Raw genomic sequence first — 25,677 nt, 5'->3', positions numbered from 1 at the left:
AATTCTGCCAAATTACCATCAAAATCGGATACTGTTACCGCCATTTTGATGCTGTTGGTTTACCATGGGATTACAAGTAGTGGTAGTTTGGCGCTAGTCCCCATTTATGGAGTCCTATGGGGATTTCCAGCGGAATTAGCACTGGCGGAATTACCGAGTGGTAACTCCACCTATCATGCTGGAGGTAATTCCTCCAACTTTTCCTCCCAAAATTGGCAGAAATTACCACTCCGTATTTCAGCTGATGGTAATTCTGGCAAAATTTGTAATTTGGCAGTGCAGGAAAAATGTAGGTTATTCTGTTACTGCCAAAAAGTGGCAGTAATGGAATTAGCTCCACCTTTTTTCCCACATCGCCAAACTCGTAATGAGGCCCTCTGTTTTGTTCAAGCTAGAAGCGCTTAATCAGCAGAAATGCCAGCCTGGTATGAGTTACACCCTTGACTGAGGGGGTCACTCTCCCCTCTTGACAAGGGCAGATTACTGACTCTGTCACACCCATTAAAAATTAATAAAACTCCAGAGCCTGGTTGTTTTACAGGTGCCTTTTACAAACATACATGAACGATTATCTTTGATATTTACTAAACAATTTGACACATTTAAACAATCTGGCAGCATTACAGTTTCAATGTTGGAATTGAAGATTTCTGTTATTTCTAAACTTGTGAAGGACCCACAGCTGTGCAGTTCCTATAGACCCATAGCTTTGATTAATCGAGAGGCAAAATTACTTACAAAATTCCTGGCCGTGAGACTGGACCATATAATCCCAATGAATTGTAAATGACGAATAGTTTACCAATTATGTCCAATAACGCAATTGGTCTGTAGTTTGCTGGATTTGCCCTATCTCCTTTCTTAAAAATTGGTATGGCGATGGCAGTCGTCCAGGACATTGGTAGCTCACCGCTGTTGGTAATATGATGGAGTAGAGAAGAGTTGAATATGGTCCAATCTGGATTTTTAGTTTTTGTTTCACAGCACAAGGATTGGATATCAAACATTCTAGTGAAGTGTCCAAATGCAGAAGGTGAAGTATACATTTGTCGTATCACTTTTTAGAATCAAAGGGTGAGGACCAGTTGCCATAGGTCTAAGAATTTGGAAAGGAATTGCTGCGTCGGCTGCAATAAATTTCCATAGGAAAGATAGAGATTTACAAACAATTATTGATTGAAGAGATTGCAGCCCTTGCTCTGCGCTAATGGCAGCCACTGAGCGTGTTCCAGATCTTCCACGAGAGGTTTAATGCTGCTTCACCTTGTATGTTAAAATTGTCACCATAGTTGTGTATAGAACAAGATAAGTGAATCATGGTAAACTTCCTGTATGTAGTGTAGCGCCTTGCAAAGTTTGCATTTTAGTTTTAAGTTGGAGTTCAACCAACCAAGTATTTTCATCCATTGTTTATTCAATCTAATCCCCAGGTAGCGAATTGACTCTACCTGTTGAAGCTGTTCGTGCTCTATTTTCCACTAAAAATGTCTTCCTCTTTTTCTGGTCTTGAAACCCAATTAAATTATTTTGGATTTCTCAGTGTTTATTATCTGGTCATTGGTGTTCGTATATTGTCGAAGCATATTCAACAGCCGCTGCAATCCTATTTGAGTTTGGGCCAGAAGCAATAAGTCATCCACAAAAATCAGTGACACCAATGCTTGGTTGTTAAACTTTGGCGGGTGAGCTGTTTTTGTTTCAAGTGCTATTGACAAATCTGCTAGATATAAATTAAATAGTGTTGCGACCAACAGACATCTCTGTTTTACACCTCTCTCTATCTTCATTTCTCTTGAAAGTTGACCTTTATTGTTCAATCTAATACGCATTGTTGTATTAGTATGAAAAGCCTTGATTGCTTGTAGCAATTCAAAAGGACAACCCCATGTGTGAAGTTTGGCCCATAATTTCCTCTGGTTCACACTGTCGAAAGCTTATTTTAGATCGTTGAACGCCAAAAAAAGATTTGCTTTATTTTTTAGTGCATGTAGTTCCAATACATTCAGGAGAAAAAGATTGAGATCCGTACCAACACCCTTCGTGAAACCCGTTTGTCTTGGATCAATGATGTTCGATTCAATTGCCCACTGGTCAGTTTTTTTTGTAGGTTTGAGGCGAATAGTTTACCAATTATGTCCAATAACGCAATTGGTCTGTAGTTTGCTGGATTTGTCCTATCTCCTTTCTTAAAAATTGGTATGGCGATGGCCGTCGTCCAGGACATTGGTAGCTCACCGCTGTTGGTAATATGATGGAGTAGAAAAGAGTTGAATATGGTCCAGTCTTCTGGATCTTCTTTCAAAATGGTGTTTGTGAGTCCATCTGTCCTGCTTCATTGGACTTTTTTAACTTAATAATGGCTTCTTTAATATCCTCATCATTGGAGCGCACGTTCCACGCTTTGGGTGTTGTTTTTACCCTTTTGTCAATGGTTCCCTTCAGATGGGCAACTTATTGCAATTTATTGCCTGTTTACATACTTTTTCAAGTGTGTAAAATGCAGAGCAAAGAAAACGAATAAAATGAAACCAATTTCATTTGCAAAGCAAATTACACATATTTTAAAGAAATTTCGTAGATGATTAGAACTAGAAAGGGCAAGTTTTCTCTCTCTTTACCCTAACCCTAGATAAGCGGACCACCAGCGCAACCTATGGACAGAAACTTCCGGGGTTTAGTTAGAATGTTGGAGGGCAAGGCAGATTTAGGCTACATATCTAGTAGAAATATTTAAATAAGTTTTGAATTGTAAACCTGTGATATTTGTTGTGTGATACATCTACTAGGGGAATCTACAGGTAGCGTCTGATCTGAAGAGAGTTAGAGCTGGAAGACCGAAGGGCTCTGGAAGGGAGGTATTTAGGGAGGGAGGATTGGATATAGCGGGCCCCAGGCCCCAGAAAGTCTTGTGGATGATGCAGAGGGTCTTGAAGCAACCAGAAGCCAGTGGAGAGATTTTGTGTTTTTTTGTTTTTTATTTTATCAGTTTATTTCAAATCTTTAAAAAATGTCCAGGCATTTGTTTTATACATGTATCTCATCAAGCAAGCCACAAGTAGTTGTTGTGACTGCCTCATAGTTCCTTGCATACAATCATCACAATGTCTCAGTAAAAATTCCATTTAAAAACTTCACCAGCAAAAACACTAGTGGCTGACTTTCACCCATTAGAAACTTTGACCACACTTCATCCACTGTCAGTGTAGGAGCTGTTGCAATAGTGGATCCCAAGTACAAGGTACAATGCTCTGTTAGTCGTACACATGAGGTTAACAAATGTTTCTACTTTCAGTTTCTTCCATTTCTAAGCAAAACCTGCAGGTCACCAAACTCTTGGCCATTTGTTTCGGTGCCACCAACACCTCCCTAGTAGGATATTGATTTAGACACATTCGCAAAAAATTCCCTCAAAACAGTTGCACATGGGAACTTCTTCATGTATTTGGGAACCTGCATTAGTGACTTACACTCCAGAACATAGTCTTTCATCAGTGATAACTAATTTCTTTTCACCTGGGTCAATATCCTATTATGTTGCTGGAGCTTCTTTTTTATCAGAGCAGGACTGGATATCAGAAGGGTAATAGAGGAGTTTAATTCTGTCAAGCAGTTAACACATTTCTCGATCCAAGAATTGAAGGGAGCAGTTTTTGTCGCCAAGGCATTGTATACCATGATGGTCAGCTGGGGGCTGTGTGCGGGTTTTTACGGAACAGGGATAGGGACTTCCACAGCGATACTGAATATAAGGACAGAAAACCCAATTTGAATCTGGTGCATGCCATGGGAAGGTCTTGGGAAGTCAGATGACTTAGTTCTAGAAGGCACCCTCTAGAAATTCCCATATTTTCCATGTGAGATTTAGCCCCGACTATGCCCCATATGAAAAAATGAGGATTACATTTTTATTATAGAAGCTAATCAGCAGGGTCATGGAAAACTTTCAGAACCTCTGATGTAAGATCATACCCTGGGCAGATAGATGTTTTACCTTAGATCTTAACAGGTTGTCCCAAGGGGTTTCCACCACACTCTAATTTACACAAACTCCCAATTAGATAATTGAGTCAATGCAATCAAGTGGTTTTTGGTCTAACTGCCATCTAGAATTCTGGCTTTGCTTTCATTTTTTATAATTGAACACCATGATCTTTGATTTTTTAGCATTGACTTTTAATTTGTTTAGGGTCATGTGGGAATTAAGGTCCTCTAGGCGCCTTTGCAATCCTATGGGAGTTCTATCAATCAGGAGCAAAACGTCCGTATACACAATCCATGGTATAGGGCTCCCATTGATCTTAGGTGGAAATCCTTGTACCACGTTTTGGGTTGTTTCCATATCCGATATATACAGGTTAAAAAGGATTGGCGCCAGTGAGCAGCCCTGATTTAGATCCTTTTTTAGCTTAATAACCTCGGATAGCAGCCCCTGCTTATTTAGGCGGACTTGCATCGTTGTTCCTGTGTACAACTCTTTCAATGCCTCGACTAAGTCCCCAGGGCAGTTCCAGTCACTCAGCATGGCCCATAAATGTTCCCTGTTGACACTGTCAAAAGCCTGCTCCAAATCCCCAAACCAAAAACAAAGAGGTGATGGCTGGAAGGTTTAGAATGAATCTTAACCTCTGCCGTTGCTCTGGGCAACCCTCCAGACCATCGTTCTTCGCCTGCGAAGCTATTACAGAAGGGGAAAGACCATATACAAATCAGCCTTGGACCCACCCCAAAAGGGGCAGTCCAGCCCAAACTGCTAGATCACATCCCTTCTGCACAAGACCACAAGCATTCCCAATCATATTTCGGCCTTCTTGGGCCTCATCAGTGAGGAGTAGCTTGGGTCTCTAGGGTCAGCAGGCACGGGACCCACGTCTGGGCATACACATCCCACTCGGGGTGACAAAGCAAAATCAAAGAGGTGATGACTGGAAGGTTTAGAATTAATCTTAACCTCTGGCGTTGCTCTGGGCAACCCTCCAGACCATCGTTCTTCGCCTGCCAAGCCATTACAGGAGGAGAAAGACCATATGCAAATCAGGCTTGGTCGCATCCCAAAAGGGACAGTCCAGCCCGAACTGCTAAGTCACATCCCTATTGCACGAGACCACAAGCATCCCCAAACGTGCTTCGGCCTTGTTGGGCCTCATCAGTGAGGAGTAGCTTGGGTCTCTAGGCCCAGCAGGCACGGGACCCACATCTGCGTTAATTAAAATCCCAATGACCAAAACATGGAAGCAGCATCCCACAAGTTTTTAATTTTTAACTAACTCTGTTCTTACATGCAGTAATTCTACTACGACAATATCATTTGAGGATATTGAACGCAGTGTCGGTATATGATGCAATAGAATCATTACATTTCTTCTGTTCACTATAAGACCATCATTTAGTTGGGTCCGGCATTCTAGAGATATGGTTATTAACTCTGGCTTGTTTCTTTTTACTTTTGAGGCTTCTTTTACACTTGTATGTTTTTTAGCCACCATTGCTAGAAACGGAAGGGTATCTTTGTGCAGCAGTTTCTTTTCCGGCATCAGCCTTTTCTGGGCCAATGTCAAGAACTTCTCTTCTCCTAATACGGTTGAGCCTGTCTCCTTTCGCTTCGATGCCAAGGGAGGTTCTTGGCTGTTCCTCCGACCAGCCTCCTCATGGTGTTGCACCTCTACCGATTCCCTTTCAAGGGCCTCATTGTTCGATTCAATCGAGTAGACTGAAAATTCCAATGAGGAGATCGATTCATTGCCATCATTCTCAGGACTCAAGGGATCTCGCCTCTATTGAGGGATAAGGGCTGGGTTGAACAATTAGCCCTTTTTCAAGTACAGGGGTATTGCCTCTACTTGCATCTGCTGCAATCCCTGGTATGATAGCTGTGTTAGATTTCCAGTTACGTACAAAGTTTCTGGAGGCGTTTGATTTGGGTTTCCTCTTTGAAGGCAGATTTGGGGATTTTTTTGTTGGATTAAAGCATTTGATTGCATAGTTTTGTTTTTCTCCCAAAAATTGAGTAAACTGAGTCTGAATTGACTGGATTATTGTGTATCTGCCCAGGTTCATCCACTAGAACTCCCCCTATGGCTCCCTGTGGGACACCATCTGTACCGCTCTTCTGCGATGGTAGTTTGTGAATTATGTCATTGGAGTCTGTGTTGACTGTTGTAACACTAGGGACCTGGTTTTTTCCATCAGACAGAAGCATGGGTGGGCCTCCCACTTTTGGTCCTCTGGATTGATAATTGTAGTCTGGTCATCACCCAGATTTCGGTTTACTTCTTTTTGCGATAGGAGTATCTGGAATTTAGGTTGAGGTCTCTGTTTTTCCTCTGCCTCTCTTCTGAACAGGTTAATTTCCCAATTACCTTCCAGGCTTGATGTCAGATTGACTCCCAAATCGGTAATTACTCCAATCCGTTTTTGCAAATCCAAGATTGCCTCCATCATTGCTGTTTTGTCGGCTTGATATGCTCTTGCTATGTTGCATAGTTTATTTTGCCATTTATTTTATTGTTCAGCTTCGTAATCAAGCCTGGCTTGTACTGTTGTACTGTCGTAGTAAATGTTTCCAAGGAGATCAGATTAGAGTGGATCATCGCTAGGAGGGTTGCTTAATCTTTAAAATCCTCACTGATTCCTTCATACAATTTAAAGAATGGTGCCAAGGAGATTGTTAGTGCTGACATAATTGCAGATTGAATTTGAGATGTCAACACTCCTCCTACTGGGGCCCTTGCGTCTGAATGTCTGGAGAGAAGATTGAATCATTGAGGCTGGGTGCCTGTGATTCACGCATTGGAATTTGCAGGGATTACTGACAGTAGGGGAGATCGCCTCGGATTGGCTGGCTGGAAGGTTGCAATCTCCAATCGCAATCCAATGAATTTACTTTGTGATGCTCCACTCTCTCCCCCTCACCAGCAGACCCAATTACAGTTATGTCTCCTTCCTGAGCTCAGCCCCCTTAGGAGCAGGGAGTGTAGAAGGTGTTATGGTGTGTCTCCCTTGAGTAATGGGAGAGGCAAGCTCTAGTAGTAGGTTTGTAACCTGGGATGGATGATTATTCAATTTCCAATTAACTATGCTGTTTAGGGAGGCTTGAATGAGTGCACTATCATGCGATAGCCGCAGAGCTAACACGAAGGTAGACATGGTTTTCGGAGTCTCATCCCCACCCTTTCCCAAATGTTTTCCCGTTGGGGGCTCTTAGAGATTAGAGAGTCTTTGTCAGAGGGCAGGGGTGGGGGGCTCACATGTCACCATTTTAGTAAATTTCTCTTTCACTAATGGTTCTGAGATGGTTGTTCAGGTGCACCTTGCAGGACAGGGGGTGGATTTGTGGATTGATTGCATTTTTTCAATGGATTCACTGGAGGTCTCGGACAATTCACCAATGCCAGAAATTGATAACATACAACTGCCAAGTGCAGCAGACAGCAGAATTAGATAATAGAAGAAATAAGAGATGAGGGGCAGTTAAATAGGGAGCAGTAGTGGCTGTTCCCCCTGCCCACACCTTTCTTACCTTGATAGCCACTGCTGGTTGATGGCTGTGCTGCATGCTCCCATGGTGGACACCGGCAAACACCCTCTGGAGCTGCTATTGTGGGAGCTGCCCTTTGCCTCTGGGCCCTTTGCCGCAGGGGGCTGCACGGGTAGGAGGGCTGCCCTGCTAGGTACACTGAATTAGGGACGATGCCCGATCAGGGGACAGGGGTGGGGAGGGAGGAGCGAGGAGGGAGGGAACAAGGGAAACCTGGAAGCAAAGACTCCCCCAGGCCGTGAAGTGGCTGAGGCAAAGTTGTAACAGGCCAATATAGAACTTTTAAGCAATCAAAGCAGGAGCACAAGATGGATGGAACACTCACCACTGGCCTCAAGGTGGAAAATGAAGCTGCGCGGTAGGTCAGCAAGGAAAGCACAATACTGAACAGAATACACAGGCTAATACCCAATGAGGGGACAAGGACGTGGAAGGAAGAGCAAAGGAACAAGAGAAACCAGGAAACAAAGTCTGCCCCAGGCCGCAAAGCAGCTGTGGAAAGTTGAGATAAAGAAGATGCTGCACCTGAACGCCTTTTAGCTCTCACAAGGCCATTAGTCATTTCTGATTGCCTTTGTGCTGAAGCCTGATAGGAGTGGGCAGTTTTTCATTGGTTTCAGAAAGGTAAACAAAATCTATATTTTGGACACATTGGGCCTCATTACGAGTAACTCGCCGTACCATTGCTGGCACCCAATATCGTGGTGTTACCGGGATATTGCGGGTGCCAGCAATGGCAGTAAGTTCCCATTCCATGGAGTACCACAGGACTCCATGGGACGGGAATTATTGAAGTAACGGCACCGTTTTGAACGGTGCTGGTTTTTCTGTGATTTCTCTGCCAGTAGGTGTCTGAACTCCCGGAAATTCGGGTCTGCCCATAGTTCACTGCCCCTACCGGCAGACTCATAGTAAGCTGGTCCGGGAAAAATGCCAGAGCCGGTAGTACTGGCCATTTTACTGCCATTTTTCCCAGACCGGATTACTCCTAATGAACCCCATACTCCTTGCCAAGAATTGACAAAATGATTGAGAGGATCAGATGGCAAAGTATACCCATGACTTATTTTATTTTTAATTTAATTGTTTTTTATAATGCGCTTAATAGCTGAGTTTGGTTTCTAAGTGCAGATCTGGGATTCAAACCTCTGTTGCTCTTCGTAGTCTTGCTTCCAAGACCAGCACGTTGCCCCTGTGCTTTCCTCCGTTCACTTAACTAAAGGATACAAATAGATCTCCTTGGTCCTAGGCGATTAAGAGAAAACAGCCTATGTTACAGCAATCGGCCTCTTCCAATTCACCATTCTACTATTTGACCAATTTCGGGCCCTTTCTACCTTCTAATATTTCAGTCTTACCAAGCTTTTGTTGGAGCCAATCTAGATGACATTGTGCTATGTAGTCTGAAGTGGTCCGACCACATTAGATATCTATATACGGACACCCAAAGATTTATAAAGACATGGCTTAAGGCTAATTTAGCTAAATGTCACTTTACCCTGCCATCAGCCAAGTACCTAGACTTCCAGGTTGGGAAAGGGACAGTTCAACCACAATCAAAACCATCCAGAACATGCCGACTCACAAGACAAGGAAGGAGTTGCACGCGTTTCTTGGCTTAGTGGGCTATTACCAATGATTTGTTCACAACTTCTTGACCAATGTAGGCATACTGATGGGTCAACTAAAGAGATCCAAACTTAAATGCATCCAGTGGATAGAGAGTACTGAGAAGGCCATTAGGATGTGTGATGATCCTTCAGATAGCGTTACTTCTCTCCACAGGGAGCCCTTTTCCATGAGACTACGGAGGTGCAGCCGCTAACCAATAGTCCCACTAGGGGCGGTTATATGCGGCAAGACCTCATGAGGAGGAACTCCCCTCCTGGGCATAAGGACGCAGGTCAGAGATATGGTCTCTAACTCCCAACCCTGTGAGCTGACACTAGTATATGAAATGCCTGCATTTAGGATTATGTCTGAAACAATGTGCTATAGTAATACATTCAAACCCACTGGCGGAACAAAGATGGAAGCGAACCAGAATTCAAAACCACTACCCCTAAATTAAAAAAACATTCGACCAGCTGTAGTTCATTTGACTGAAGTTACGATGCTACTTTTTTAAAAAAATATTTTAAATATTTTATTGATTTTATATTTCAGAAAAACAAACAACACACAACACAATACAACTGTTAATTATTTACAGAAACACCAAAGAAAATATGAAAAAAAGAACTCCCCCCAACCCCCATCAAGCCAGAGCCGGCTCCCTTGTATCCTCAGTCGGGGCACTGTCCGGTGGAACATTGTCCGTAGGTTCCTCTTCCGAATTCTCAGATTCGTCCAAGCCCTGTTGTGGGTGGGTCACAGAGGCCACCAATTGTCGCCAGGCCAGCAAGGGCCCTATCTCCTCCTCGCCCCCTCTAGTGACCGCTTCAAACCATACCACGGATTCAGCCTCCGCCCACCTCATAAGGTCCGCCCACCATAGTTCCACTCTCGGCCTGCTAGCCGATTTCCAGTTCATGGCAATCCTGCGTTTGGCCAGAACATATGACAGGTCCCTCAGCTTGCTCAGGTGCCTAAAGTGTCTGGGCCTGGGGAAGATCCCAAGCATACACGACCAGGCAGATCCTACGTCCAACACCATTCCCCCACCTGCGAGCTTCATCTTAACCTCCTCCCAAAATCTATACACTTCCGGGCAGGCCCAAAACATGTGTAGCAACCCAGCGTCCACCTCCCCACACCTGGGGCATTTTTGAGTGATCGAGCCTCCGAACCGTGCTATCTTCTGGGGAGTCAGGTAGGCCCTGTGAGTAATGTAGAACTGGAGTTGTTGGAGCTGTGCATTTCGGGACACCTTTTTATGATACCCCAGGACCCTCTTCCACTGACCCTCTGTCATAAGTCCACCCATCTCCTCCTCCCATTCATGCCTCAATTGGGGCAGCTCTTTCCCAGCCTTCGTTCTGAGGAGTTCGTATATCTGTGATATTTCATGCCCGCCCTCTGAGACATCATACATAGTTTCAAGGGTGACATCAGGATCATCTGCCAGTGCCGTCTCCGGCCATCTCTGTCTTACTCGTTTCACTAGCCTGGCATAGGTGATGTACTGGCCTCTGTGCACCCCCGTCTCATCCTGCAACTTTTGGAAGTCCAAAGGCTCCCCCTCCCGCCATATGTCCCCGAGCGTGGCCAGGCCCACCGGCTCCCAGTGCCTACGGACAGACTGAAACAGTTGGGGGTTGTTTTCGCACAGGGCCACCAGCGGGACCTGCCAAGATAGCGGTTCTGACTCCCCCATCAATTTCCATGTTCTGTGCCAGACCTCCCATCCCAACCTCAATAGCCGCCCTCTTCCCGTCATTTTATTCCTTTGTAGCCACACCACCTCTCTCAGGAAGTATGGGGCCGCATCCTCCCGCAGCAACCTAGATTCCGCCGAATCTTCATCAGACAACCACCTGGCCACATACAACAGCTGCCCTGCCAGATAATATAGTTCGAAGTTGGGCAAGCCTATACCCCCCTTCTCGTACGGGTTCTGGAGCTTCCACAGGGCCACCCTATTCCTGGAGTTACCCCACACGAAGCCCCTACACATACTATGAAGTCGTACAAATAGGCTCTTAGGGATCAAATACGGGACGTTCACGAAGAAATGCAGGAGTCTGGGAAGGACCATCATTTTCAGCAAAGCCGCCCTCCCCATCATGGACAGAGCAATCTGGACCAGAATGTCATGCTGTTCCTGGCCCCCTCTATGGCTCTCTCTGTGTTATGCTTGTGTACCGCCTCAGTCCGGTGGTAAATATTTACCCCCAGGTACCTAAACGTGTCGGTCCGCCATGGTATTGGCAACACAGGCAGCCTCTCCAGTGGGACGTACCTGTACCCGCCCAGAGGGAACAGGCTAGACTTCCTGGGGTTCACTGATATGCCCGAGAGGACAGCGTAATGATCCAGTACTTCCAGTACGTACTGCAGGTTCTCCTCCGGGTAGCGTAAGTAAAGCAGCATGTCGTCCGCATAGAGAGATATTAAGTGGCTGCCGCTGGCGGTGTTAATGCCCACCTCTCCGTATTGCTGCCGCAGGCATATCGCCAGCGGCTCCAGCGCGAGTATATATAACATGGGTGACCAAGGGCATCCCTGCCTGGTCCCCCTGCTAAGTTGCCAGGCATCCGAGATTGTGGCCCCAGTCTTGACCCTCGCCACCGGGCTGCTATATAACAACTGGACCCATCTGATATACCCAGGGCCCACGCCGTATCCCTGCAGGGCCGCTTTCAGCCAAGGCCATCTCACTGAATCAAAGGCCTTGACCGCATCTAGCGACACTACCGCCATCTCGCCCGTGTCATCCTTAGTATGGTCGATAACATGGTGCAGCCTCCTATGGTTATCACTGATATTCCTGCCTGGGACATATCCCTTTTGATCCGGGTGGATCAGCTTGCCAATCACCTTCTTCAATCTGTTGGCCAGCACCGCCGTGAGTATTTTGCTGTCCTGGTTTAGCATGGACAGAGGTCTATAAGATCCACACTCAACAGCCGGCTTGACTGGTTTCAGTAATGGGACAATCATGGCCTCACGGAGGGACAACGGGAGTTCTCCCTGTTCGTATGCCTCGTTAAACAAGGCCAGCAGTGGCTGGAGCAGCTCCTGCACGTACACCTTGTAAAACTCACCAGGCAGTCCATCCGCTCCAGGTGCCTTACATGTGGGGAGGCCCCGGATCACCACCTCCAGCTCATCTGAAGTGATAGGGGCGTCCAGTTCCTCCCGCTCCAGGTCGTCTAGGGTGGGCAGACCAATGTCTTCCAGTGTGTTCAGGATGTCCTGGCTCCTGTCCTCCCCAGTGTCCTCATACAAACGTTTGTAGAACCTGAGGAATTCCTCGTTCACCCCATCCTGAGTGTTGCGAAGACAACCGTCCTCACCACAGATCACATGAATAACCACTCGGGGGGACTCTCTTTTGTATAGCCAGGCTAGCAGTCTGCCTGGCTTGTCGCCCCCCGCGTGCAGCCGCTCCGTATATTTCCTATGGTTCAATCTACATAGTCGATCCCAAAGAGCGCTGAACGCCACCTGAAGGTCCCTCATCCTAGTCTTGTCTACCTGAGTGGCGTTTTCGAGACGAACCAGGCTCTCCAGTTCCCTTTGGGTGTACCTGGAGCGCCCTCCCGATACCCCCTTGAAGTCCCTTGGATTTAGAGATGGCCACTCCGCGCACCACTACCTTAAAGGCCTCCCACAGAGTTCCCGCAGAACGCACGCTACCTGTGTTTATCTCAAAATATTCCCCGATGGCAACCCTCAGGTCTTCCCGGAATCCCTCATCCTGCATTGCCTCCGACCGGAGCCTCCATGTGGGGACCCGAGGCCTAGGGGGTTGGTGTCGCCACTCTACCACCAGGGGCGAATGGTCCGACAATACTCGAGCCTTGTATTCCGCCCCCACTATTTCGCCCGCTATCTCGGCGGTTCCAAACACATAATCCAATCTCGTATATGAATCGTATGGCGCTGCATAGTGCGAATACTGCCTCTCTGTGGGGTGGAGTTTCCTCCACACATCTACCAGTCCCAGGTCTCCTAATAATGTCCCGAGCGCCTTGGCCGCCGGCGTCATTTTCCCTTTGGTATCAGCGGACCGGTCGATTTTGGGATCTAAGACGCAATTGAAGTCCCCACCCCACACCATCGCACCCCCTACCAAGGGGCCAAGTTTGCCATAGAGGGATCTAAAGTAGGCTGCAGTATCATGATTGGGGGCATACAGGTTGAGGATGTGTACTTCCCTGTTCTCCAGGAGTCCTGTTATCGCCACCATTCTACCCTCCGGGTCCACTATCGAGTCTAGCACCTGGAACGGCACGTGCGGCGCCACCCAGGTGATGACCCCTCTAGCATACGCCGAGTACGTGGCACCCACTACCTTGCCCTTCCACTTCCTCTTGACCACCTCCAATTTCTCCCTGGTGAGGTGGGTCTCTTGTAGCAGGGCTATGTCTATCCGCATCCTCCTCAGGTATAGCATTACCTTGTTCCGCTTGAGGTAACTATTGAGGCCTCGGACATTCCAGGTAACTATGCGAAGACTATCCGATGCCATCGGTTTGGTCTGTATTCAGCCCCGCCCTCCCCACAATACCCCCTTGGTCTAACACTCCGCCGGCTCTTCCACCCTTGGTCCCCATCCCCCCTCCCTGTTTCCCAACTACACACCACAGCAAACAACCCCTCCCATCCCAACAAAAGCCCAGCTCCATCCCTGGATCTCAGGCCCACCCGCGTCTGGTCTTATCCCGTATTCAAGGAGTAGGACCCCGCGGGGCGTCGCCGATCTAACAGCGACCTAACTAACTAGATGTGTTACTACTGGGGACAAAGGAAGCCTCTTGGAGCTCCCAACCAAGTAACTACGGGTAGGCACGCCCAATGGGCCAGCCAGTCAGCACCACATCATACTCACAATACACCGTATAAATGACTATATTCAAGTCCCAATGTCTCGGCCCCATTGCCCTAGGCGACCCAGCCGTAAGCTACTTATCTTCCGTAGTCTCTGCCTGGATGCCCGATTCTTGAGGACTGCCCAGCGCGTCTAGCCAGTCCATCGCTTCAGTTGGTGTTTCAAAGAACATGGATCTGCTTCTGTAGAAAACTTTCAATTTGGCCGGGTAGAGTAGCATGTAGCGATGGCCAGCTTCACGAAGTCTCCTTTTCACCGCCCCGAAGTGCATCCGACTCCGCTGTACTTGTAGCATGTAGTCAGGGTAGGCCGTGATCTTGGCCGATCCTCTGTCAATCGTTCCCCCTTTTCGAAAGAATTGAAGAATATTTTTGCGATCTCGGTAGTTCAGAATTTTCGCGATCACCGGCCGCGGGGGGGCCCCAGGAGGCGGCCTCCTGGTTAGGGCCCTATGCGCTCTCTCGACTGCAAACCCCTGGGTCAGTACCCCGCCGGTAATCTCCTGCAAAAACATGGATTCCACAAATTCCGTGGGGTCTGGCCCTTCCGTTCCTTCAGGTAGGCCCACGATGCGAATATTGTTGCGCCTGGCACGTCCCTCCGCCTGCTCCGCTCTGTCCTCCAGGTTGCCCACCCGTTGCACAAGGGCGTGTAGTTCCTTTTTATGAGCAGAGCAGTCTGCCGTGTTCGTGGCCGTCTCCTTCTCGATGGTCCCCGTGCGCTCCGAGATCGCCCTCACATCCAGTCTAAGCAGATTCACCTCCTCTTGGACGGCACCGATCTGAAGGTTTAAGCCTTCCTGTAGCTCTTTCATGGCGAGGCCCAACTTGGTCTCCCATGACACTTTTAAGTCCGCAATCGCCGCCAGCACCTCCTGTATCGTGCCCGGTGACTCCGTGGCCGACACGGGGGACTCTTTGTTCTTGCCTCCTTCCGCCCCTGAGGGGGACTTGGCGTAAGCCTCCATCGTGGGCTGTTTGGCCTTGGGTTTCACACCTCTCGTGGTCATGTTGTTGTATGAGTCGGGCGGGGGCCCGTCCCGCCAGACACCGAGGGGGAGTCACGCCACACAATGCTCAAAGTCTGGCCCACCACACCATGGGGCATCCAACACGCGCGGAGCACCCCAACCACCGGGCCCACGGTCCCGTCGTCACGGCTACATCCGTTCGGCTCTCCAGCCGCTGGGCCACCGTGCATCCTAGGCGGCGCTCACGTGTTTTAGTCTCCAAGCAAAGGGACCCAAGGGTCCTGCACTCGTGATCGCGACACTGACTTCACGATCCTCGGTGTTCGCAGCGTGTCGCCGCCATTTTGTCTTGTCCGCCTGCTCGGGGCTCGTCCCAGTCAATCACATTTATTTCAGTTTCTAGGCCTTCCAGACATCACAGACTTTCACCGGGTGTAGTGGTGGCATTCACACGCCTGGACATCGATTTCCAGCGTCGGCCGGCCCCCGTGGACGTACCCCTCCATCAGGATCAAAATAGGATCAGCGGAGCTCCTCCAGAGTGCGACCCCTTACATGGCCGTCCAAGCCACGCCCCCCAAAATAGCTTACGATGCTACTTAAACTTAACAGCAACGAAAGACTGAGTTCTTCATCAATCTCTGACCTGTATGGCTGGAGAGCGTGCTGTTCTGGGCTTGTGAGAGCCATTGCACAATCGGGAGGAGAACCAGACGTGCAAGGAGGCCGCCTGGGAGCCCGTAAGACTAGACTTGGGCTCCAGGAAACTGCAGCAAGGCTAGTCTCCAAACTTGCAGAGACAAGCAGCGGAACACCGAAAAACGTATTGCGAGTCGGCAGGAGGCCAGTGCAGCAGAAGCAGGGAGAAGGAAAGGTGGTGGTGTGACCTGTCGTGGGTGGACCGAGCTGTCCGACAACTACGACGAGACCATCGACAGTGAAGGGTGATGGAGAGAAACCAGCCGTAAATGTAACCGGCCCAGGCGGTGGCTGGAAGAAAAAGCAGCATTAACAGGAGTTGATCGGCCCAGGCGTTGGCTGAGAGAAGAAGGAACAGTTAGGAGAGTCGTCCTGCGACCCCTGGTAAAACCGATGAAGCGTTCCCAAGAGAAGGTAAAGGGAATAAGCCTAAGTCTCGGAGGGGTCCAGGAGGAAAAGCACATCACTGTTTCCGGCCTCTCTCTAGTCTATGGAAGGTTGGATGAACACACATTAAGCGCTTTACTCAGAAAGAAGTCTTGGACGAGCCCTCGTGATTTATCTTGAGTTGGCTTCTTCTACTGCTGTTATGCTTTTAAACTACATGTTTGACTTCTATTGATAGTTAATAGAGAAGGAATGGGTGCGGACCCTCTGGTTAAACAGGGATTTTGAGAGTGGTTTATCAACTCAGCTCCCAATCACAGGGTTGCATTCATTCAAACATTCAGCAGCCAGCCAAGCAATGATGGTTACCACATTCAAGCTTTCCATCAAATCTTCCTGAGCCTTCACTCTAATGTGGATTCCAGCGAGGAATATAGACACCATTCAGGCATCTGGATAGATCTGGTTCTGGCTCTGTCGCCCCTGCACTTTCAAGACCATAAACCATGGCCATATATGGAAAGGTCTGTGCCGCAGTAACCCTGGCAGGACAGAATGTTAGCCTGCTAGACTAAGCGCTGTATTTTACACAGCGGTTTCCAGAACAAACACCCCGAGGGTACAGATGGCTGTACCCTACTAATGCTGCACCCCAATAAAGTTACAAACTACAGTTTGCCAGCACCCAGCCTACAGTACAAGGAGACTCATCAATGAACAGGGTACTTTTAGGGCTCCCTAACCCTGAGAGACTATGGTCTTTTTAGGACACCTTCACGATTTAAGTTCCTAATGAGGCTTTGGATGAGAACTCCTAAGGGAAAAGTCAGGTTTACAGGTCAGGACAAAATACAAACATTTCAGGGCCTCTCTCCAGAGGTGCAGTTTAGGACCTTACCTCCAAGGGATTCTGAAGCACGATACAAAAATGTAACACACTTTATTACTCAAATCAAAAACTATCAATATATTAGCCTCTGAAGAATGAAGTGCTAAGTAGGGCCTGCAGGGATTCAAATGCGTGATTGCTGGTTGCACAGACATATGAGCAAGTGCTTAACTTGCTAAATTGTTTTCAATGTAATCCCAGCAAATTATGCAGAAATATTGTGCCTTTTGTTTTGTGTCTGCTATTGGCTGGGTTGAGTGACTGAAAGAGCAGCATTTGCAAGAGGCGAGCCACAGCATGCTAACCAAAAAATATGCACAAATATAATTCATAATGAAATGGCAATAAGGGAAAGTCACAAAATGCTCTTACACATTCTGTATATGTACTATTTTTAACAAACAAAGCGGTTACAATATGAAGGAACTCATGAGATCAATCTCCTCGAAGGCCTCTCATCATCCTCCCTTGTGCCCCTGGGAAGTGTCTTAAATGCGGCTGCACACCTCCTCAAGGGTCTACGCAGATACAACCACATCAGCCGCCCCTCATCGACCTTTACTGGCTCCCACTGCACACACAAATCACCTTTAAGTCTTGCTACATCATCTCTAAGGCACACACCCTCAACTCACCCAGCTACCTCGCTGAGAAACTCACCATCTCCGATGGACTGCGCACCACCAGAATCCAGGACACGTGCAGACTGGAAATCCACCGCTGCAAAAAGGAAAGGACCAGAAAACAAGCCTTCTCTGCCTATGCCCCAAGCCGATGGAGCCTCTTCACCGTCAGCATCAGACTCGCCCCCATGCTGCTGCAATTCAGAAAAGAACTCAAGACCCACATCTTCAAGGAGTTCTCCTCCCCAACACCTAAGCCATCACATCGCCGCCTACGGCACCTGACTCGCTAGACGCCTTCTGCCCCTCTCCTCCCCACCACCATGTACAGCTGTCGATCTCCTCTGTGCCCCTCTGTATCCTACCCCCCGCTGTATATCTGTTCTGTTGTTACCTCTGAAAAGCACTCCGTTATGCATCTGTATTGTTGTATAGCCCTATAAAGCGCTCTGTTGCTTCTCAAAGCTAGGTCCGCACTCAATAAATACAATAATAATAATAATAATAATAATAATAATGAGACACCTACAGAAGAAGGTGTTGTGCGAAAGGAGTGGAATGTATAAGCACAACAGAAAAAAACCCAATAAAAACAAACACTGATTCTTGCTCGAAGCTTAAACAAGCTGTAAGAGCCAACAGAGAATGATATCTGAAACAGACAATAAAAAAAGAGCGCTGAATGTAGGCTGTCGCACAATGCGTTGTACTGCAGCCCTGTGGCAGACCTTAAGCAGCAATGCAGGAGGGTCCAGAAACATAGGTCTGGGGGTCAGGCGGGGGTACGGGTAGAGAGGGCAACGGGAAGGTGGTGTGGAGGCCAGGCAGCATGAGGGGGAACTCGGGGGAGGAAGACCACTCCAGAAATGAGCTTGGGGGAAAACAAAGAGTGACCCTGCCAGGGTGGCCTTTACCGGGCGGCATTCCGCAATGCCTTCCTTTTTTGTAGGTGGGTTTTGAGCATAGATCCAAAAGTGACAAACGCATGTTGTTTGATCACAGGCAACTACTTTTAACAAACAGTAGCAGGCTATGGGTGTGATGGGAAAGGGAGACTGCAAAGCACACACGTGGATGTGCATTCATCCCTAAAGGCATACTTGCCAACCCTACAGATTTAGGCAGTAGGCTACTGCTTTTTAAGCACTCCTACCGCCTACAGATTTCAATGACCGATCCTACTGCTTTTTACAGTAGCAAGTCATTTATGTGACTCTAAGGCAGGCTCCAGGACAAAGCATGCAACACATTAGTCTGTCTATACAGTTGACTGGTAGGTGATTACTTTGATTTTGCTCAGACCAATCCACTTGACTCTGTCCTGCACTCTTGCCAGGACAACCCTTAGGTGAACCACCAGTGAAGGCAAGTGGCAGAGTGTAACACCATCACACAGCATCAGCCTATCAGACTGAGGGGGGCATCAGTCGCCATGTCATTCAGTGTTCAACTTGCAATAAATATGTACCGCTTAGGCTGCTGCAATAGAGCAGTGGCACACGTTGCCTACCTGCTCTGTGTGATAACCTTCTGTGAAGTTATTGAATTTGGTGTTAAGTTACCATTCAGAATTACATATTTTTACCATTTCAACATCTTTCCATGTTGTGATGTTTGATGGGTTGTGTATTTTAGAATGCTTCAATGGTGCCAACAATGTATGTTTTGTATTTTCCTGTGATGTCATTGTTCTGGGAATTATTATTTTTGAAACTTGAAAAATCCTACATCTTTTTGGTCACAGAATGTTGGCAAGTATGCAAAGGCAATCCTTCCCTCATCACACTCATTGGCAGTCATTTTGGCTCATACTGGGTAGAGGGAGCCAAAACCTGAAAACCGGTCTTTAGCTCAAACATGAAGATGCTTTTCTCTTTCCAACCATTAGTATGCCAAGATTGCCATGTTTCCATGGGCATGCTTTTTGGAATATTGCCTCCCCTACCTAAGACTTATCACCCAACAAGTACATTTACAAAAGCTGTAAAACCTACAAGTATTTAATTATAGGCTAGATACAATCCTGTAATTACCGCTTGGTTCTCCTCATTGAAAGCTTGTGATAGTCATTACGAATGCTATTGCATGTGATTACATAACAGTGCATTGTGATTTTGTTCTTAAATGTTCCATACTTTGGACTCTCCCTTGACATTTGGCAGGCATTACTGAAACCCTGGCAAGGTCTCCCACAGTGTTGCAGAGAAAAGCTGGTAAGTTAAAAGCAACCTTTCAAGGAGCACAATAAATGGGCAGCAGAGTTAATGCACATCGGAAGCTGCGCAGTGCCTACCTTTCAAATCCTTCCTTAACTTTCGGAGATCTTTTTGAAAATCTTCAAACTTCATCTGTGAAACATGGAAGAGATCCTGAGGCTCTGGCAGGGGGAAGAGGCTTTGTTCCTTTCCAGCACTCTGCCATGGCTGTAAAAGTGAGATGTTACTTTTAACAGACTCCATTTTGTTTTGTGTTAAATAGAGGTTTTGACTTTTGTTATAAATAAGACACAAGCAAATCGTATGTCAGATAGCTAAACACATTTGATATTTTTAATTGAGAACTTTCAGACATCCTTATGAGAAATGAAATATTTACGGCCAAACTGAACAAGGGACACATGAAAATGTAGACTTATATTTCCCCAGTTCACACTGTAGTCGTAATAGCAGTTAGAGGAAAAACTAAATTGGAATGCATCTGTCCAAAAAGCCCATTCTACGTGCCAGCCTCCGCAGCACCTCACACCCACCATCTGCATACTTTCACAACTGCGGAATCAAGAGACAACTCGAAGCCAGGTCTCAAAGTCCAAGAGTCTTTAATAAACAAGAAAGGAATGTTAACAGACTCAGTGGGACTGTTCAAACAAAAGGTAAACTTCAACAGCCAATCTGGTTTTCTGGTCAACAAACAGTCAATCCGGTTTTCTGGAGGGCCATAGTCAGTTGTTCCCTCTCCCCCTTACACTTTGGCTACCGGCGGTCAAAAGAGTCCCTCAAAGTCTTCTGCGTCTTTAAGTGTTCAAACACTTATTTCATGGTTATTGTAGATACTATCTGGTCTTTGGTCGCACCTGCCACAATGTCGTTCTCTTTGATATTTATTTGTTTATTTATATACTTATAGAGGGTGATTAATATACTTATAGATGGGTGAAGATGTCACCAGCACCCCTGGTGTACAGGTTCGTCAGCACGTGCGCTTATCGTTAGGCCTTGGTGACTCTTGCTCAAGGCATTGAGGGTCCTGGGAATCAGCATGTTTAGCTTGGTGGATGTGGGTCTCAAACTGAGTTTCTCCAAGCACCAAGGTTTTAACTACCTGCACAGACCTTTGCATTTTGAACTAGGCACATTCTCATCCTCCTCAAAACTCTTGCTGACCCCTTCTGTTCCTTACTCCTTCTTCTCCTCTCCAAACTGAACCACCTTTCCTGTCCTTGATGACTCTTAAAACTCTGCTCCTACCCACCACCCTCCCCAACTTATCTTCTTTACACCTCTTTTTCAGCCCTCTGTCCGATATTACTGGTTCTCCACCGTACAGCCAACGTAATGCCTCTGTTAGAGGGCTCATGTCTCTTTAAGAGAGAGAAAGGCCCACCTCAGCAAAGTCACATAGGACATGACGTGGGAGGAGGCTTCAGGGCTTGAATTTAGTATCTGTTTAACTGTTGCATAAAGAGGACGTTGATACCCTTATTGGCGTGTATCTTAAATCCTTACAGGCCGAACGGCTACAATAACTGGCAACGAGGCTGCTGCCTACACGCCAAGGTCCTGCGCCTCCAGCTTACTACTACAGCCGCTTCCAGATTGCACACACGGCTGTATCCCCGATGGCTTGCACCCGATCCCGGGCCCCGCCTTCCTCCTCCTCCTACTGCTGCCAAAATACTTCACCCAGGCCGGCGGGCACCCACTCCCGGGCCCCGTCTTCCTTCTCCTCTTACTGCTGCTGACAAACATTATCTGGATGGCACGAACGAAGGAGGGCGCCGTCCTGACACCACACGGCAACCCGCCAGCGGTTGAGGCCCTGCTTCCACGGACCACGCATCGCTACAGGCGGGTGGCTCCCCTCCACCACCACTCCACGACGTCAGAAACAACGCAGCCCCACAGTAGGTCGCCCTACATAAGGGCCAATATTCTACTGAGCTGCATCACACTAGCTCTCTGTCCCAGAGCCTTCAGACTGCATGCTAACCTGCACAGCAGCCAGCCCTCCCTACCAGGGCCCACAGTCTATGCCTCGTGTTTTCCACACCAATCGGGCCTCCAACTCAACGCGCATGGTCGCGGCCGATTTAACTCTCCCCAGCAACCACCCTGAGGGTAGTATACCCACCAATACCTTAGCAGGATGCACCAGTAAAGTGGCCCAACCAACACCCTCAAACGAGGGGCATGCTCAGCCCCCACCATTCCACATTCAGAATGAGTTCTCCTCCAGCTCAATTTGTGCTACCCCAGGCAGCTCAAGCTCCCCCTATGAAATCTTCTGCCACTGCCTGGCGCATGCCCCCTCTGTTCTCCATGACCCCGCAGGCTGACAAAGGCCTGCGGCGGGTTGAATAGTTGGAAGATTTTAACAACTTAATTGCTACCGCAGGTGAAGAAAACTCCCCAAAACTGCGCAGCATGTTCAACATAGCTGGTAACCAAGTCAAGACAGTAATTAAGACCAACCCAGCACCTGAACACCCTGATTTCCCATCGCTGCTCATGGCCCTCAACAAGAGACTGGTGATTGAGCCCTATTGTACCCAGAGAATTGACGAGACAGTAGATGAATTCATCACCCGCATACAAATAAAAGGAGCACATTGCCAATTTCACGCCTTCTCGTTAGATGAGGCAATCCGCCTGGGGGTGATTGAAGGGGGCATATCTCAGACACTCAAGAAACAATTGCTCAAGAAACCACTCACTGTTACAGTGGGAGTTGCATGTACGCATGCGCGAGCCTCGTTCAGGCTCACGCATGCGCATTTATGAATAAATGCATCCCGAACGGCAGTTGCCGCCGGGACCTCAACAGCACCAGATGTGTCTCCGAGTGTTGCTCAGTATGCGTGCGTGTGTGTCTGGATGAGGCGGACCGAGGCATCCGCCGACACTAACACTCACCATTGAAGAGGTCAGTGAAATGGCCAGGATCCTTGAAAGAGTAGACATACAAGCAACCCAGATGTCGGGCAACACCACGTCCAAGCAAGACAGGGGTGAGACAGTGGCAGCGATCCAACCGAGCAACGCAAGAACAGCGGACAGAAACATGGGAAGCGGCTATGTGATGACTCCAAGAATACAACAGCAGTGCTACCGATATGGAATGGCTTTTCCCCACGCAGGGACATGCCCTGCACTCACCCAGAGGTGTGGGAATTGTGGCAGAGAAGGCCACTTCCAGTCAGACTGCAGGAGGAAGATGCCTCCTAAACTACCGGACTGCGGCCTGTTTCAGCCTAATTGACATTCAGGTTCAGGAAGACGACACCATCCGCTCGACCGCCCCAACACGTGAAGCAAGAGATGAAGTCTACAACATATGGAACAGTCCCTCACCAGTGAATGCCATCACGAAGGACACGATTGTAAGTGAATTCCTGCTCCTATGCAAAGGACTAGGCAAGATGAAAGGTCCCCCTGTGAAATTACACATTGATCCATCAGTCCGACCCATTCCCCAACATCCGAGCAGAGTTGGATTTCATCTGCAAGCAGCAGTGTCGAATGAACTCAACCAACTGCTGGACGACGGAATCATTGAATCAGCCACTGGTCCGACCCCATGGGTCTCGCCATTAGTGATTGTGCCAAAGGAAGGAGGCCGACTAAGACTCTGTGTGGACATGAGAATGACCAACAATGCCATCCAGAGAGAGTGCCACCCTGGTCCACGGATAGAGGACATGATAGTCCAACTTAACAAAGCTGTCCTCTTCTCCAAGCTTGACCTCAACCAGGGGTACCATCAGATGGAGTTGCATCCTGAATCAAGGGGCATTAGCACCTTTGCCACCCAAGATGGCCTCTTCCGCTATAAACGCCTACATTTCGGAATCTCGTCAGCGGCCGAGATTTTCCAAGAAGCCATCTGGCAAGTCATTTGGACGGGAAGCAGAGCACTGAACTACAGTGATGATATTCTTGTGTTCAGAAAGTCACGAGAAGAGCATGACGAGGCCCTGTGAGCAACCTGCAATGCCGTTTAAGGAGAGGGTCTTACCCTCAATGTTGACAAATGCCGTTTCAGCAAAACCAAACTGAAATTCTTTGAGCATATCTTCTCTGCCAAAGGCATGACACCCGACCCCGACAAGGTCTCTACCATCTTCAACCTTCAAGAGCCAAGTCAAGTAGCGGACGTGAGATCCTTTCTAGGTATGGCAGTATATTGTGCCATTTACATCCCACACTATGCCACCATCACGGAGCCACTGCGGCTGTTACTACAGAAGGAAGTTCTGTTCACATGGTCAGCGGAGTGCCAAGTGGCATTCAATACCATCAAACAGGCGCTGGCCGAAGCCAGGAGGCTTGCCTACTTCGACCAAGATTTGCACACAGAGATTATAGTAGATGCAAGTCCAGTGGTACTAGGAGTGATACTGGCACAGACAAACGGGATAGATACCCACCCGAGACACATCGTGGTATATGCCAGTAGGGCACTAGCACCACCTGAGTCAGCGTATTTGCAGGCCGAAAAGAGAGTTTGGCGGCCATATGGGCGTATGAACACTTCCACAACTTCGTGATAGGCAAGAAGTTCACCCTCATCACCGATCACCAAGCCCTTCTGTGGCTCTTTTGGAACCCCAGGACAAAAAGGACCCCCAGGATCGAACGATGGGGAATCGGACTCCAGGAATACGACTTTGAAACCTTTCATCGACTTGGCGGTGAGAACAACCCGGCTGACTATTTGTCCAGGCATCCTACAGGCAAACCGGTGCAGAGACATGGAGACGCTGAATATATCAGCTACGTGACCTCGAATGCACTTCCCCAAGCTATCTCACTAGAGGCCGTTGCCTCAGCCTCAGCTGCAGACCCCTCCACGGCCTTGGTGATTAGTCTCACCGAGAACAACAGATGGAAAGACTATCAGCGTGCAGTATTGACACATACAGGAGCGTGCAGAGATGAATTGAAGAGACTAGCAAAAGTGCACACAGAATTGCCCGGGAAGGATAAAACAATCCTGAGAGGGTGCAGGCTTGTTATCCCAGCAACCATTCGGTCGAAAGTCATCAAGACAGCCCATGAAGGACACTGTGGAGCGGACAACACCAAGAGACAGCTCAGATGTCACGTGTGGTTCCCATTCTTGGATACTATGGTGGATCGGTTGCTGAGAAACTGCATAGCGTGCCAATATACGGCCAAAGCTGAGGCTCCAATCCCACTACAACAACACAGATCCCGTAGCACCCCTGGGAGAAAGTTGCTGTGGACTTTTATGGTCCCCTCGAATCAGGGGAATATTTACTGCTGTTCATAGCTGAACACTCGAGGTTTCCAATTGTAAAAAGGTGTCTACATCCACAGCGTTTGTCCAAGTGGCAGCTATCTTCGATGAGGTCGTGAGCGAGTGGGGAATACCGGACACCATCAAGTTGGACAACGGTCTGCCATTCAGCGGTCATGAATTTGTGGCCTTTGCGAAACACATGGGGTTTAACCACCAGAAAATCATACCCCGCTGGCCAAAAGCCAATGGGATGGGAGAGAGGTTCATGTCCTCGATCAAGAAAACCCTACAGAGGGCCCGCAACGAAAGCGCTGACCCCCACCAAGCGCTCTGTCGCCTGCTACGAGATTACTGCAACACGCCTCATGAGGCCACGAACAAGACTCCTGCGGATCCCATAATGAAGTATCAGATCTGCACACGCATCGCAAGACACCCGATGAGCCAGCCGGAAGCTGACCAAGAAGTCATAAGAAGAGAAGCTGAGCGCAAGAAAAAGGCTTGTGTGGAGACCGATGAAAGGAGAGGGGTCCGACCAAAAGAATTTCATGTGGGGGTGCAGTGCTGGTCCAACAAGCCATGGTCAAGAAAACCGAT

General features: G+C 48.0%; 1 protein-coding gene across 1 annotated transcript in view; it reads right to left on the bottom strand.

Moving 5' to 3' along the window:
- Window positions 1–25,677, bottom strand: part of LOC138467625 (formin-2-like) — a 629,879-nt gene that overhangs the window by 165,705 nt on the left and 438,497 nt on the right. Inside the window, exon 13 of the mRNA XM_069607785.1 lies at window positions 19,892–20,021. Within this exon, the coding sequence (XP_069463886.1) occupies window positions 19,892–20,021 (130 nt within the window). The remainder of the gene's footprint in view (window positions 1–19,891; window positions 20,022–25,677) is intronic.

This window comes from Ambystoma mexicanum, chromosome 4q (genome assembly GCF_040938575.1).
Source record: "Ambystoma mexicanum isolate Mex_15411 chromosome 4q, UKY_AmexF1_1, whole genome shotgun sequence".
NCBI classification, from domain to species: Eukaryota; Metazoa; Chordata; class Amphibia; order Caudata; family Ambystomatidae; genus Ambystoma; species Ambystoma mexicanum.
Note: the sequence above shows the minus strand (reverse complement) of the source record. Positions and strands in the feature narration are given on the sequence as shown.